The sequence below is a fragment of the Miniopterus natalensis genome, chromosome 16 (genome assembly GCF_054644295.1).
Source record: "Miniopterus natalensis isolate mMinNat1 chromosome 16, mMinNat1.hap1, whole genome shotgun sequence".
Taxonomy (NCBI): Eukaryota; Metazoa; Chordata; class Mammalia; order Chiroptera; family Miniopteridae; genus Miniopterus; species Miniopterus natalensis.
The window spans coordinates 33,285,671-33,301,991 of NC_142096.1; the positions used below are offsets into that span (position 1 = coordinate 33,285,671).

Sequence of the window (16,321 nt, forward strand, 5' to 3'; positions counted from 1 at the left end):
AGGAAGGGAGAGGGAGAGAGAGAAAAACATTGATGTGAAAGTGAAACACTGATCAGCTGCCTCCCGCATGTCCCCTGTGGGAGATCAAGCTGCAGCCTGAGCATGTACCCTGACCAGGAATCAAACTGGCAACCTTTGGGGGCACAGGGTGGTGCCCAACCAACTGAGCCACACTGGCCAGGGCAAAAAGTTTCAGAGTCTTGACAAAGGCAAGCAGGATTTATATTTTAACAATCTTCTGTCAAAATCCACATTATAGCTGTTTCTATGTTTGATGGTTTGCCTTTAATGAATATATCTCAGTCTTAGAAGTAAGGTAAATGCACAGATGGGATATTTCCAAGAAGGTATTTCCCAGAAGGCACCTGGGAAATTATCTAAGCTTTTTAGATAACCTCAGAATGATGGTAAAGCTTGGTTTTGTTTAGTTCTTAAAATAGGCTTGTTATATGCAAATTTATTTTTTGGAGAAAGAAATTTTATTAAATATATAATTAAACATAATTATTTTTTTTAAGTTTATAAGTGTTTTCACAAATAAATTCACAAATCAGCCAAAGATTTTTTTAAGGTACTAGGGGTATGACTCTGGGTTTCAAAAGTGAGGTTCAGGGGTCGCCTGTATCCTGTGTCTTCTTAGATGGGGAGGGGAGCAGCAGGGGCCAGGACTGTTCACACCCATCAACACAATTAACTTAGTGTTTTGTCCTGTGGCCCGAGCTCCTTTGATTCCCCACTAAAGGTAGAAATGGTGAGCCCAGTAGGGGAATCTAGTGACACAGTGGACAACCACATGGAAACCCTGCTTGTGAGCCATTTCCTAATCCTGGCTCCACTGAGCGATGGACATGACATTAAATTAGCTATTGGTAGGGCTCTTACCAGTTCAGCATGAGGGGTCAATGAAGTTGGATATATAACATCACAGGGAGAAAAGCGGAGTTAACTTTATTGCCACTTTCCGCAGAAGAGAAGCCTGGAGCTCGGAGCAGTGCCCCCGTGACAGTTAGAAAGTGTGCAGATGAGACCCAGGTTCCCGTTGTCCAGCTCCTCTCTCCATGCCCCAGGCTGGCTGTCCCCCACCCCCAGCAGCAAGGGCCCTGGGCCCACAGGAAGCGTCGCCACCTCGAACAGATGTGCTGCAGCAAGTCTAACACATGCACTGTTTCCTATTTTTATTGTTTGGATACAGATATCGGAGTCATGGTAGCTTTCACCCTGAGGAGAAACCCCCCAGGTTGGTATGGGGGTTTCTGGGTGTCTCTTGGCTTATCTTGCGGTCACCCTGGGAGGAGATTCAGTAAATCCTAAACCAGAGAGTCTCAATCATTTTATGAAGAGGGAGGGTTCCCATGTGGGAATCCTGGGCAGACTGGAGACGTGGGTGTGATGGCAACTGCCCTGGAGACTTACCAGGTGAGTCTTCCTGGCGGATCCCAATACATGGGCTGGAAACCCCTGACAACCTCTCGTTTGTAAAATGCATAATGACAGCATCTGCCCAGTGATAAGTTGTGGGAAGCTTAGGAGGTAATGTGTGTAAAATGGTGTTCCTGGCACATAGTGAATTTCAATACATTAAAAAAATTTACATGCATTCAGGGAAACATTCTAGCCCATTTCTTTGTCGTCAACATTGCAATCATTTGCAGCACGTTTTGTATTTTACAAGCATTGTTTCCTATTTTAATGTCACCCTGTGAGTTGGGCAAGAGATGTCCTTGTGTCACATGTGAAAGAAACATGCTTATCTGGGTAAAGCATCCAGCCCCAAATACTAGCGCTAACAGGTGGATTAGAGCTGGCCCCTGACCTGAGTCTTGTGTCATCAATTTACTCTGTACTCCCCAATATGCCAGTGGCATGATTGTCCTGGGCTGATGAGCTGTTCGTCATCTCTGCTATGGCTGTCGTGGGGCCCTGGAGGAGAAATCAATTTTATCAAGAAGGCTTTTCATGCTGGGAGTCAGGCTGGGAGTGCCCTTGATGACTGACTCAGGGGTTCGGGCAAACAGCCTTGTGTGTTTGTGAAACAAACATCACCCACCCACAACAGCTGAGCTGGGTGTAAATCCTTAGGACAATTCTGAAGGATTTCTCTGGTTTCCTCTGCAGGGGGTCTGAGCTGTGCCTAGACCAGGCCTTCTCAGCACTGGTCTTCTCCAGAGCAATGAAAAATCTCCAAAAGTGATTTCAGACATCAGTATCTTTGAAGCTTTCTTAGTTGCCTCTAGGGGACAGCAGGGCCAAGAGCTCTTGGCTTCAGAGGGGAAAGGGTACTGTCTCTAAGAGGTGGGACTCCTCCCCCCCTCTCCTGACAGGACAGCAACTTCGGGCATCCCCCGTGCCTCGGTCACTGGCTGCCCAATGGGAAATTCAGAATGCTGAGGCCACTGATGTTAAAGATGCTCCAAAAGGAACCTTATGTCTCCCTCTGGTACATACAGTCATTTATTAGAAGCAACTTCCTATTTGAAGATGGAAGTAACTCGGCCTTTTCAAGTAGTCTGCGGAGACTATTGGCCAGGTTCCCAGAATGTCACATTCTGCCTCTGTGAAATGATCATGGTAGTGAGCCCTGGGGACTACAATGGCATTGCAGGCCTGGAAAGTACTGGCCTTGGGCCCTCTGCCTGGTATCTTTTCTTGAAAACAGGGTAGCACAAACTATTATTGAAGTTTCCTTTAAGAAATTCCAGACAAAAGAGATCCCCCTTGCATATGCTCCCCCTAGATTCCCAGGACACTTGGATTAATGTTTTCATCACAGGATGATGGCAGATCAAAGGGGAAAATGCTGTCTCCAGGAAGGATGCTTTTTTTAAAAAGCCCTTTTTATACACCAGGCACTGCCTGGGCACTTTGCTTACTTCATCTCACTTGGATCCCACAACAATCCTGTAAAGTAGGTACTTTACTGTTACCTCCACTGTACCCATGGGGAAACTGAGGTTCAGAGAGGCAGTGACTTTCCCAATCTATCCATGCCCGGGGGGTTCAAGAGCCCATTTTTTCCATTCTACTGTATCTGCAGGTTTCAAAGGGGCTCTCAGGTACCCCTTTCCTGATGTTTGTTCTTTTTACAATGTCCTTTACCAGTGGTCCTCAGGCCTCTGCTTGCACACCTCCAGGAATGGGGAACTCACCTCCCACCCAGTGCAGTCCATTTCACTGTTCAGACAGCACAGTTGTGGAGAGATTCTTAATTGCTCATCTGGATCAAGGCAGAACATAAACAATAAATAAACAAATAAGTAGATAAATGAATAAGTGGACGTGCGAGTCTCCTAGAAGCTTCTGCTCATTGGCCCTAATCCTATCCCTTAGAATACCAAGAATAACGAATGTTTATTGACCAACCACTAAGTTCAGGTCACCATACGAAAAGCTTTACACTCGTTATCTCGCTTTACACACAAGGACCCTGAAGTTTAGAGATGTTACGTGACCTGTTCAAGGTTGCAAAGAGAGTGCAGGCAGTCCGGCTGCGACTGTGGAGGTCCCGACTTAGTCCCTGCACTCTACCCCCTCCTAAGCCCTAAATATGTAAGCAGAAAGTGAAACGGATGGTCCCGGCCCTCTGCGCATTGCTCCAGGACTGGAGAAAGCTCACGGAGGGGGTTTGAGCCTCCGCCGCTCTCTCCTCCCTCCTCCCCTGGGCCTCCCGTTTTCCTCTGCCCCCTTCCTCCATGGGGTCCCCACCAGCCAGCCTGGCTCAAGGCCAGGACTCCCCTCTGAGCTGTGACTTTCTGTTCTTCCACGCAGAGCCTGCTGCTCTCCAACCTCTCAGCCCCAGAAAGGGCTGCTCTAGGGAGGCCGGCAGAGGGTCGGGGATGCTCCTCTTGTCTGAGAAACAGCACACTAAGGCCCTTTCCAGGGATGGGAAGGAGGCCCCCAAATGGCCTCCGGCTCAGGGCTAATAGTAACAGTAACAATAGTAGCTGACATTCGGGTCACACACCATGTGTCAGCTTAGCTGTGTACCTGTGGCGTGACCTCAGTGAGTTCCAGGGCCTCTTGACCTTGGAAATGGCCTGAGAGCCTGGCTCTGAAGAGGGTGTTCATGCTGCTCAGGGGAACCGGCAGGCTCATGGCCACCCGCTGGTTAGAGCCTGGGCTCTGAAATCAGACAGACCTGGGTTCCAGTGGCAGCTCTGATGCTTAGGAGCTGTGTGACCTCAGAAACATTACCTACCCTCTCTGGGCCTTGGCTCCTCCTCTGTAACATGGGTAGCAGAGGGTTGCTGTATTGCCATCATGATTAAATTATGTCATTTGTTTTGCATGCAAGGCACAGGTGAGTGAGGAGAACTGGGGAAATGCCAGCTAGTGCTGTTAGTATTAGAATTGTGCCTCGTTTAAGTGCGATTGCAGGTGCACTTCACAATTTCTTTTTTTTCCCTTTTTTTTCTGATTTCTGTTCAGGTGGGGTTTTCATGGTTTCTGCATAAGTAGAAATGTCTGGATCCCTCGTGGAGCCAAACCTGACCCTTCTTTTGATTCCCATCCTGGCTCGGCTTCCAGGAGAGCTCAGTGTGCGCGTGTGCACATGTGCACTCATTTTCTCCTAACTTATCTGAATGACTCAGAGTTACTATGACTGTGTTGAAGTTTTTCTTCTTGTTTTCAGAAAGGGGATGTTTGGAAAGCTGAAGAAGAAAAAGAATAAAGCAGAGAAGGGGCTAATCCTAACCAACAAGGCTGCCCAAGGTGAGGCATCTGTGGGCGGGGGGGGGAGGGGGGGGGGCTGGCCGCTACCCTGGGCCTGCAGGCCTAACGGGTGGACCCCTCCTTGGCTGAGACTGGGGTTCACTCTCCATAGGAGCGAGGCAGGAAAAGTGCTGCCTGCTGATCACAGGTGCAGGCCCAAGGCCATCTGCCCCAGGATGGCTGTCACCTGGTCACTGAACCAAGCATGGCTGGATGGACACTGCTGGGAAGGGGACCCATGAGGAAGCAGCAGCTGGATTCAGGCTCCTGCTTCTGTTCTCATTTGCTCTGTGGCCCAGGATAAGCCACTCAGGGGCTCAGTCTCAGTCTCTTCCTTTGTCAAATGGACATGAGATGGGCTGCTGGTTGACCTCACATGGCCACGTGGAGCATCAAGCGAGACTTTGAAAATAAGAGCGAGCGGAGCAGCTGCTACGGGGGAGGCTTTGTATATATTGTTTCCATCGTTGTACCAGTAGGTGTTTCTGTCCCAGTTTTACAAATGAGTTGACAGAGATGCAGACAGAGCGAGGTGGGAAAGGCCAGCTGCAGGAATTTGCAGGGCCCAGTGAGAAACAAAAGGCAAAGCCACTGTTAATAAATGATTGAGGATTTCTAGATAGTGGTTGCAGAGCATTAAGTCAAGTCAGACGAGGTCCTTTTGATCACAGGGCCCTGTGTGGCTGCCCAGACCCAGGAACGAGAGCCAGAAAGCGGTCAGGTTGGAGGTAAATTCAGGCTCCGGACTTTCTGCCCTTAGAAGGGGCTACTTCCTTCTAAAGAGCAAAGCCCGAGTTGCAGTGTGAACTGCGCCAGAGGCCGGCAGATGTCCACTGGACATCCCTCTTTACTGACTCAACTAGGAGCAACTGCTTCCATTAGACAGGTCTGGGGGCCCGGGAGACTTGTGCTGGGGCCCTGACAGCAACCAGTTCAAGGCCAGCTTTGTGGGCCATTTCTAAACCAAATGGGGCTGTAGGTGTGCTCTGATTTCTACCCCTCTCGTCTTCTTGGGGGGCCTGCTTCACCCTTCACTGCTGTCCATGGCAGGTGTCCTGTAGCCTTTGTCCCAGCCTTTGTCCCTGCTTCAGGTAAAACCTAACCTCACAATCAAATAATGAAACTATTCATAGTAATGTGGCACAGGAGGGGAGGGGCATTACATTTTCAGTGGGACAAGGCTTACAGCTCCATAGAAGTAGTTGTCTACTCAGTTAAATTAAAGGAATCAGGGAGTGAGTAGCAAAGGCTTGGGGTCTTTTCTAGTGTCCTTGAAATCATGACACTGTGGTAGGTTTTGGGGACACATGTCAAGGCACCATCCCCTCCTTCAGGGACCTTATGAAAAATAATATTTACGACACATTTAATAAGACCCTGGTGCTTTTTACTTGACAGGCATTGTTCATTACTCTAAAATATAGATTCCTTTGCCCCATTCACAGAGGTTTAGAGAGGGTGAGTGGCTTGCCCAAAGTCACACAGCTAGTGAGTGAAGAAGCGGGCTCCTGAGCCTCGGTCAGTCTCACACCAGAGCCTGGGCTCTCCTGCCCCCTGGGTCTTCCTCCAGTTAAGAGCCCCTACGGTGCAGGGGAGGAAGGAACAAGCTGTCAGAGATTTAGGGCAGTCAACCCTGGGCATTTCTGAGGAGCTGGCTCCTGTGGCTCATTCTAATTAGAGTCTTCAGCCCACAAAGCAAACAGGGCAAAGAGAATCAGGCTCCTCCTAGAAAGTAAACAGCACCCATCCTGCTGGCCAGGGGCCGCCCTGTAGAGGCTGATGAAACAAAGTCCGGCGAACTGGGCACACACTGGTCTTTCCTCCTTGTCCTGGCCTGGGAAGTTAGGGCTTTTCTGGTGAAATGTTTCTAGATTCTCAAAGCCTGTGGTTCCTATATCTATATGTTTGGAGGCATGCTGGCAGTGCCTTAATTTTCTAAAATTCCAGTTATCTTAACTTCTCCATTAATTAGTTACCCAACAAAGACTTATTGGGTACCCTCCATGATCATCCATTCGTTCATCTACTCAATGGTAGTAATGGAGTGTCTGCTGAGAGTTGGGTGCTGTGCTGCATTCTGGAGGGGGGGCAGCTCTGTGTAGGACTCTTCTGTTTGCCCCTCCAGATCTATTCTGCACCCTTTTCCACCTGTTCTCTGTCCCAGGAGGCAAACCTCTATGGATGCATGACCGGGTCCCTTCCCCAGCATGCTGTCCCAGCAGGGGGTCTAAGAGAGGGAAGGGAGTGAGGCCAGGATCTGTGTCCCTCAACAGAAGGGTGGTTGCTGTTCCTTGTAGGGAAGCTGACTGAACCTGACTTCTCCATCTAGTTTCTTGTAACTGCTCTGTCTTCATTTTTGGGGACCTCCGAGCGATAACAGCTTGGCTGCTGTGAGCCCCAGGGAGCTGCACAGCCCTTTGTGGTTTTCCTACACCCCCGCCTTTGTAAAAAAAGTCCTCAAATGGTCCTGCTCCGGATGGGCCATCTGTTATCTATCGGGGCCCTCATGAGGCAACTGCATTACAAGTTGAGAAAAGTAGCATCAAGATAATAGACTTGCTGAAAAAGACTGTTGGGGAACCTCTTGCAGTGCAGTCAGAGAGGGGTTCTCTGGGGAGATAACATTTAAGCTGAAATTTCAGGAGAGAAGGAGCCCAGGAGCCCAGCAGGGGTGGGCAGAAGAAGAGGGACGTCTGTGAAGACAAATTCCAAGCAGGAGAAAGCTTGTTAGGGTAGAAGAAACTGAAATAGGCCCTGTGACTAGATAGCAGTGATGGCAGGGACAGAGGGACAGGTGGCCCAGGAGGAGGCGGAAGGCAGGCAGAGCAGAGAATCAAAGTCAAGCCACTGAGGAGTTTTAAGAACAGAAGCAACAAGAGGTGGGTTTTTAAAAAAATTTTTTTTTATTGATTTCAGAGAGAGGAAGGGAGAGGAAGAAAGAGATAGAAACATCAATGATGAGAGTCATTGATCGGCCGCCTCCAGCACGCCCCCTACTGGGGATGGAGCCTGCACCCCTGGCCTGTGCCCTGACCGGGAATCAAACCGTGATCTCCTGGTTCATAGGTCAATGCCCAACCACTGAGCCACACCGGCCAGGCGTGAGGTTGATTTTTTTTTTTAAATGGTCACTCTGGATGCTCCATGGTGAGTGGACTGGCGAGAACATAGTAGTAACTCTGGTGTCAGCAGCATTCCTCGGTTTGTGGCAGCATCTGTTCGATCTCTGCCTCATGGTCACATTGCATTTTTCTTTCGTCCCTCTGCCTCTCTCTTCTAGGGAATTGCAATGCATACGATTGCAATTAGGACCCACCCGTATAATCCAGGATCATCTCCTCATCTCAGATCCTTAATTTTATCACATCTGCAAAGACCCTTCTTCCAAATAAGGTCACATTTACAGGTTCCAGGGACTGAGACCCAATAACTTTGGGGAACATTATTCAACCTACATCACCTTGCTACTCAAAATTGGCCCGCAGATGCAGGAATGGCCTTACCTGTGATCTCATCGATAGAAACCCCAGATCCACTGGATCAGAATCTGCATTTTAACATTTCCCAGGGGATCCTTATGCACATTGAATGTTGCTAATGAGGTTCAGGAGGAATACATTTATCTTAAGTCCCATTGTGGCAAGGTTATGACTTGAAAGCATGTCTTTAAATTCATAATAAAGTTGTCTCTCCATTATACTATGATTTAAACATACTCTCTTTTTGGAAACAGAAAATGCATATTCTGTTAAAAAATTAAGATCTGTGTCTGCCGTTCTGTCAGTGACATGTTAAATTTTATGCTGGCAAGGACTGTCTAATTGTTTCTTGGCACCCTTTATGGCATAGCACTGGACACAAGGTGGAGGCTCAGATCACCACTATGTGTATATTTAACAGGGTTTTCTTCCTTTTTTGCTTCTCTAGATGATCAAGGTGAAGCAGAAGCACCACAGGCAGGCCCTTCTCACCAGGAAGGTCTGGGAGGAGGTTTGATTTCTGATGATGCGTCTGTCACTCCTGTCCCCTCAGCTCCTCCAAAGAGAAGGTACAGTGTTGATACAAGCAGCAAGCACGCATTTGTGAGCACCTGTGCCATGTTCCCTTGCAGGCTCTGGGGGACAGAGAATATCACCTAGTCACTCTCTGCAAGGAGCCAAAGGGTCTAAGGAAGACCGAGTGCCATGTCCTCATGTCCAGCTTTTTCTGTGGCAGTGCTGGCCTCTTGATCTGGGCCAGCCTTCAGCAGGCCAGGGTCCTCCTGGCTCTACCAGCTTTCAGTCTTATATCCCCTGAGTTAAGGTCCTCATGTCCCTCACAGTTCAGGAATGACAGTAGCAACAGGAGACAGGTTCAGGAGCTGTCCCTCACCTCCTCTTTAATTCATCAATATGTTGGATGTCTTAGTTTTGTGTCTGTCCCAAATGAGAAGGTGGTTCTTACATGACCCAACAAAAAGTCAGAAGAAACTGGCCTTCTGCATGCAATTTGTGGTATCAGTCAGCTATTGATGTGTACCAAATAACCCCCAAATACAGTGGTTTAATGTAATCAGCATTTATGATTGCTCATGAGTCTATAAATTAGTTGGGTAGTTGTATGGGTGTTAGATAGTTACATATACATCACTTATGTGTCTGTCGTCATTTGGCAGCTCTGCTGATTTTAGTCTGGTGGTAGGCTGGGGTAGGTTTGCCCCAACTGGAACCACTGGGCTCTCCTCCGTATGGTATCAGACCCCCCAACAGGCTAGTCTGAGCTTGTTCCAATGGTGGTGTTGGTGGTATTCTGGGACAGAGTGGAAGCACACAGGTCTCTTGAGGCCTGGGCATGGAATTGGCAAGTCATTTCTGCTGCATCCTATTGGCCAATGCAGGTAGCAAGACTACTGCACATGATAGTAAGAGGAGGCTGAATTACAGGGCAAAGAGCATGGAGGCAAGGAAGCCAATAATTGGAACTATCAATGCTTTCAGTCTCCCATATCTGTTTACGTCGATTTCCTATTCATGATAATTTCTCATGTCATCCTCTCTTTTCTCTCAAAGAAAACTTGTGCTTCCCTGTGTGGCAGATCCTGAGTTGTTATTAGGGGGAATTTAAATTATTTTAAAATATCTTTTAAGGGATCACTTGCCATTTATTCACCAGGATAATAGCGCTGAATGGAGGAAGGCAGGAAAAAAAGGAGTACGGAGTAGCAGACTTTTCTTTTCTCCTTGGTCAGAACATTCTCCAGCAGTTGAAATTCTATCCACCAACTAATGCTCAGTTCAGATCCAACCTCTGTACTGAAATCTTTGTGGCTTACCCCCTCCCCTCAGGAGTTTCTCTCTTCTCTGAACTTCTATGGAATTTTTTTCCTATGACACACCTGCTAGTTCTCGTTTTAAATGCTTTGGTCCTCTCTCTTGAATAGACTGTAGTTTTGCAAAGGCCAAGAGGATGGCTAATTCATCTTTGTTTTTCCTCTAACTGAGGAAATCCCAGAGCTTGCACGTTGTTAAATGATTGATACAAATTTGCCATTTTATTAATGAACATCTACCTTTTGGTACCTACCTTTTCCTTCAAGCATTATCTCCTTTAATCCCCATGTGGTAGGAATTATTATTTCCATTTTCCAATGAGGAAATTAAAGCTAACATCACAAAATTGGCGAGAAGGTATCCTAATTCAGATCAGTCAGACAACAAAGCCTTGAGATTTTTGCTACTTTACTCTGTTCTCCGCGGGACTCGATTATCAGAAGAAATGGAATGAAGTCAGATGCAAGATGGTATTGTTAGAAGGCAAGAGGATGCATTTACAAGGAGCTCAAGTGCAGTTCACTTCCTACCCGTTGCCGCTTCTGTGACTATAAGAATTCTTCATCTCTTTCTACTATTATCCAATCTCTAAGTCCCAGGTGTGGCACATCTGTTTTCAATTACTTATGACAGTCCAAGTAATGGAAGCCTGGAATGTGAAATCTCACCGAGATAGCCTGTTGGTTGTTCTTTCCAATTTCTCTTTTACCAATTCTTTCCAACACAGTCATGAAACTCAGAATGGTTATATCTGACGGAAATGGCAAAGTGCTCCCATGGAAAGGATCTGCCAGGAGACAAGGGACATCCTTATTGAGACCCGGCTCTGCCGCTGACTTCCTGGGGAAGCTCAGTTTCTCATTCTGCAAAATAAAAAATAAATAATACTGATAACCATACTCACAATAAGAGTTGACACTTATTCTTGCCAGGTCCTGGGTTAAATGTTTACACGTGCATTATAGCATTAACTTGTAGCCATCAGCTCATGTGGTAAGTGCTATTATTAGCTCCACTTAAGATGGGGAAACTGAGTCATAGAGGTTAAGCCACTCGTCCATTTATACTTCTCTCTCCAGAGATATAAAGAGATTAGGTGAAGAGACATAAATAAAAGCCCTTAGAAACACCTCGGGAAATATTACCGTGGCTTATGGCTATAAAGTATATTCTTTCTTGATGAAACCTGTATGTTAAACTTTCTCTTAATAGATCAAAACTGTTGACTAAGATTCATGATGGGGAGGTGAGATCCCAAAGTTATCAAGTAAGTGATGGCCCTCCCTGCCAGCCCCCCAGCTCTTCTTGCGCGAGCGAAGAGCCAGGCCCAGGGCGCACACGCGCTTTGTGTTGCAGATCGCAATAACTATCATCGAGGCCCGCCAGCTGGTGGGCGAGAACATCAGCCCTGTTGTGACCATCGAGGTCGGCGACGAGAAGAAGCAGAGCACAGTGAAGGAAGGAACCAACAGCCCGTTTTACAATGAAGTAAGCCACGGGGTCACCCCTTCTCCGCCACCACTCTCCCCACTTGTAGCCTTGAGCCAAGTAGAAACCTGTGCCCCGCATGTCTGCCCCCCATCACTCATTCAGCCCATGGCAAACTCTCCAGGCCTTCTTAACAAGCAGCCCCATAAAGCTGAGCAAAAAGATAATGGAAGGGATAGGTAAGAAATCCCTATTGATTTTAAATACATTACTATATGTTTATTAAGGCCCATTTTCTTCTTTCTTACAAGCTCATCTTCATCCATTGTAAGCTCTGCGTTTATGTTGAAAAATGTGTTGGCTGTCGGCTAGTGAGAGGACATATATTCTTTCGCACAGTGAGACACTGGAAATTTACTTGCTGCTTTTGAAACAGGCCTGCTGCCCTGGAAAGTAAAATAGTCATATTTTTCTAAGCCGTGTAAAAATTGTAAAGGAAATCATCAAAGAGAGACATGAAGCTTGTAAATATTATACTACATTTTCCTTTGAAAATAAGAAGATTCCACAGTAAAAAAAAATGGTGAAAGATACAAAGAGTGTAAAATGATATTGGGTGAAAAATCTCTTAGTTCCCCTTCTTCCAGGCAGCCATTCTCACCAGGCTTTTAAAAAATGCCGTTTATAGCTATTTCAGGCATGTACAAGAGTACAAATAAATATTGTACCCAAATGGCAACATTCTACACACACTGGCCTGGACCTTGCTCTTCTCACCAATGTGCCTTGGAGATCAGCCTGCATCTGGATGCACAGCTCAGCCTCATTTTCTGCTCATTGCTGTAGTTTCCCATTGCATCGATACACTGGAATTTACTAAGCCAGTCAATTTCTCATTGATGGATATTACAATTTCTTTCAGTCTTTGGCTACTACTTATAATAATACTGACCTGGCATAAACTGGGGCAAAGAATATAGGCATTTAAAATTTTGATATCTCCAAATCGCCCTCCAAAGAGGTAACAATTTATACTCGAATAGTGTTCAAGGGTGCTTGTCTCCCACAGACACCATGAATTATCAAAAAATGCAGTAAACTCTTAATTATTTTTCTGATGGGAGTAGTAATTGAAAAGGAAGGCAGGAGAGCATGGATAATGAAATGCCTAGAAAATACCCAAATCCCATTAGAGCTATTAATACCTTTCCTCTTTATCACCCCTGCCTCTGAACCTTTTATAGTGAGTAAAAGTGGCAGTTGTCTCCTTCATGGTCCTCTCCCCTCCTCTGTAATATCTTTGGTGTGGATGTGTGTGAAAATGCTTTCGTGCAAAGCTCTACAAATTTGTTAATTATTAGAATTAGTATTTGCTTTATGCATAGAAGTCCTGGGTCTAATGACACTAACTTTGGCCCAAGTGTAATCTCGTAAAAACATAAAAGTTGAAGTAAATACCTTTGTTATAGTTGAACTAAAAACCTTTGGTACAGCTTTTGATCCTAATTTTTAAGCCCAAAATTCCATTAGATGTTGAAGGAGCTGGTTAGTAGGGACTGGGGAATATTTCCCAGCTAGAAAAATGTGTGTGGCCTCGGAGGTCTAGGAACCTGTGTGAGGCAGTTGAGTTTGAATGTGAAACTCAGCAGAAGGCAAGAAACATTGGAACTAATTTATTGGTCCAAAGGCACCCATAGCATCTCATATATCAGAGAATGAAGAATTGCATGTAAGAGAATTTTGCACATAAAAAAAATTCTGAACATTTAAAAAGCTTTGACATATATATATGAAAACTTCCTGAAATGTTACACTTTTTTTTTTTTTTCCTTAAACAGAAGGCACTGGATATACTGTAACCTTTCATCGATACGTCTCTCTTAAAAAATTATTATTTATTTAATTTTTCAATTACAGTTAACATGCAACATGATTTTATATTAGTTTCAGGTATACAGCATAGCTGTTAGACATTTGTATAATTTACAAAGTGATCCCCCCATAAGTCTAGTACCCACGTGACACCATACATAGTTATTACAATATTATTGACTATATTCCACACCGAGATACTTTTTTCACCCGTCATTCTGTATAGGTAAAATGAATAAATAAAAGATTTGATGATATCAAGGCTTGCAAAGGTGTGGAGAAATGGCTGTATTTATATGCTGCCAGTGGGAATGTAAAATGGTTTAGCTCCCTAAGAAAGAAATTTTATGCTATCTACTAAACACTTACATGCATGTAAACCATGACCCAACAATTCTACTTCTCATTTTAGAGGAAAACTCACATATATCCTGTGCAAAGATGTGGTTGGTGGCATTCTTTATTTTTTTATTTGGAAAAAAATTGAAAGCAAGTTAAATGGCCTTCCATAGGGGATGGCCAATCAGTTGATGATATATACATTCATGCCATTGAGGCTCATGCCTGCAACTGGTTAGAACAATGCACATTTAAATCTACTCCAGGGACAGGGTTCTTAAATGCAAGGCTGGGATTTACAGTCAGAATGAACTTTATGTTTTATAGTACTTTGTCTTCGACTTCATTGGGCCTCAAGTGCATCTTTTCGACAAGATCATCAAAATCTCAGTAAGTATGTCCATGGTGGTGGGAGTGGGAGGAGGCTGGAGAGATTCTAGGCCTTGGGAACTCTCAGGGGCAGCTCAGCCTGCTTAGGAGAGAATAGATTCAGGAAGGTGAGTGCGAGCTGTTGAGTTTGAAACCAGCAGGATCGAACTTGAGTAACCAGAATAGAGGAGTTCGGGAAGGCAAACCTTTTCAAGAAAATCCGTGCTTGTGGGAGGCAAGTTGCAATCCACTATCAAGCCATCATGAATTGAATTGTGTAGCCTACTAACGTGGGACTACGCTTCAAATGACAATGATTGCCATTGTTGGGTTGGTTTCTTTCTTTTTATGAAGCAAATGTTAGTGTTTCTCTCTTGGAGTGATCTCCACACTAATGACAGTTAATCACATCCCTTCCCCTCCTCGTTAGTAATAAACAGAGAAATAGAAAGAAAGAATCAGGAAGGAACCGAATGTATCAGTGATGCTGGATCAGAGGGTGTGATTTGGAGCAAGTGGTTACCACTTAGCTTGTTAATAGTTACTTGCCTTTGAGTGTAGACCTCCAGACCTGCCTATGAGGGGGATCGGGTCTGCTGCGTAGACCCTTCCTCAGCCCTGGCAGGTGAAGTCCTTCCTACCTCCACAGATCAAGTCTGAAGAGTAGAGACAGGGAGAGCTTTCTGGTCCAGCCAGGTGTCTTATCCAGGTTGGCCCACCACCTGGAGGGCAGGAGTGGGAAGGTGTATACTAGCGTTGAAGCTGCACTAGTCCACATGAGAGAATACAAACAGGATCATTACCAACTTCACACCACTGCGAAAGGGCAGAGACCAGTGGGGGACAGACTGCATGTATCTCACCAGTTGCAGAAATCGCTGTTTCTCCCATGGAGAGGGTAGTGAGGCTGTTCATGCCTGAACGTGACGTGGCGGGGTGAGGGGTTGCAGGGCACATGCTCTCCTCCAACTTGTTCTCAAAGACAGAATTCCTACTTTACATACCAACATAAGACGTGTTGAGGAAATGTTTTCCTAACAGTGACACCAACTCTAATGAGAATTGTGAAGATGGCAAAACTTGTCTCGAAGACTTCCTTGCCTGCCTTTATCATTCACTCACCTTTATTTTATTTTTTTAAATCCTCACTAGAGTATATATTTTTTTCCATTGCTTTTCAGAGAGAGTGGAAGGAAGAGAGAGAGAGGGGGGAAGAGAGAGAGAAACATCAATTGGTTGCCTTCTGCATGCACCCCGCCTGGGGCTGGGGCTGGAGCCTACAACTGACGGACATGCCCTCTTCTTTATTTTAATATTATGTTACACACACACACATACACACGCACACACACAGCGTATTCTATATCAGTCCTGCATGAGGCTTAGGCAATAGTGAAATTATGATATTATCTTTCCCAAGGGCACTTGCAGAATGTGACTCTTGAAGAATGAAAGTTATCAAGAGCCAAACATTCGTCCTGTTTAAATTTCAGGCATGATGACAAGTGGTGCAGAAGGTATTTTGGGACCTGGGACATTGCCCAGGACTTCGTTACATTGCATAGCTCAGGCGATGACCTGTTTGTGAGATTCAAGCTCCTAAGGGACTGTCTAGATTGCAAATAAACAGTTAATAGCTAGATTTTTATACTGTATCATAGACAAGGGTCATGAGTCTCTCTGGGGCAAGTGGGTTTTTAGAGGATCAGAGCTGGTATTGCCTATCTCTGGTCCTCTAACTTTGAAGAAGAGAACACTTTGGTCTCCCTAAATGACCCTTCAGGACAGAAGCCAAAGATTTTAAAGGGAAAATTCCCTTGAGGAGGAAGTACTTAATACAAGTTTTCCGCTAGTACAAGAACTATAAGTCAGCATGCCTAGAATAAAATGAGCATTGGAGAAGAGGGAGGAAGTGCTGGAAGCAGATGCTATTGGGGCAAACCCTGGTGGTGCCAAAGACCATCTTCCCTCGACAGTGGCACCAGGCATGCAGGGTCCCCAGCACTCAGTATATGAGATGCCCCAGAGTTCTAGCAGTCCAATGCCTGACCACACCAGTTGCCTGGCTCTCACACTAGATAGATTTCAGGAAGCTTCCAGTGTTATTTAAAGATCTGTTTGGGGCTCTTGCATCCTATCATGCTCACTGGGACCCAGATGCCTTTGGTCTGAGAATAGCTTGAGTCAGGCTTGTGTTGTTGCTCAGGCCTTTGGGAAGCCACAGTAACAACTGCAAGCATGGAGGGCTTGGATTGAACTTGGTGTGTGTGGCCTTAAATAACTCTTTTATCAAG

At 45.6% G+C, this 16,321-nt stretch overlaps 1 protein-coding gene across 3 annotated transcripts in view; it reads left to right on the forward strand.

Annotated features, from left to right (window-relative positions):
- Positions 1–1,157: 1,157 nt before the first annotated feature.
- FER1L6 (fer-1 like family member 6) overlaps positions 1,158–16,321 on the forward strand; it is a 99,215-nt gene continuing 84,051 nt past the window's right edge. Inside the window, exons 1-6 of one of the 3 annotated variants that reach the window (XM_087825184.1) lie at positions 1,158–1,237; positions 4,631–4,710; positions 8,638–8,758; positions 11,232–11,286; positions 11,376–11,507; positions 13,986–14,048. In XM_087825184.1, coding sequence (XP_087681310.1) covers positions 1,158–1,237; positions 4,631–4,710; positions 8,638–8,758; positions 11,232–11,286; positions 11,376–11,507; positions 13,986–14,048 — 531 coding nt within the window. Of the gene's footprint in view, positions 1,238–4,630; positions 4,711–8,637; positions 8,759–11,231; positions 11,287–11,375; positions 11,508–13,985; positions 14,049–16,321 lie in introns of those variants that run through there. The other 2 variants (XM_087825185.1, XM_016215998.2) reach the window with 2 other exon arrangements.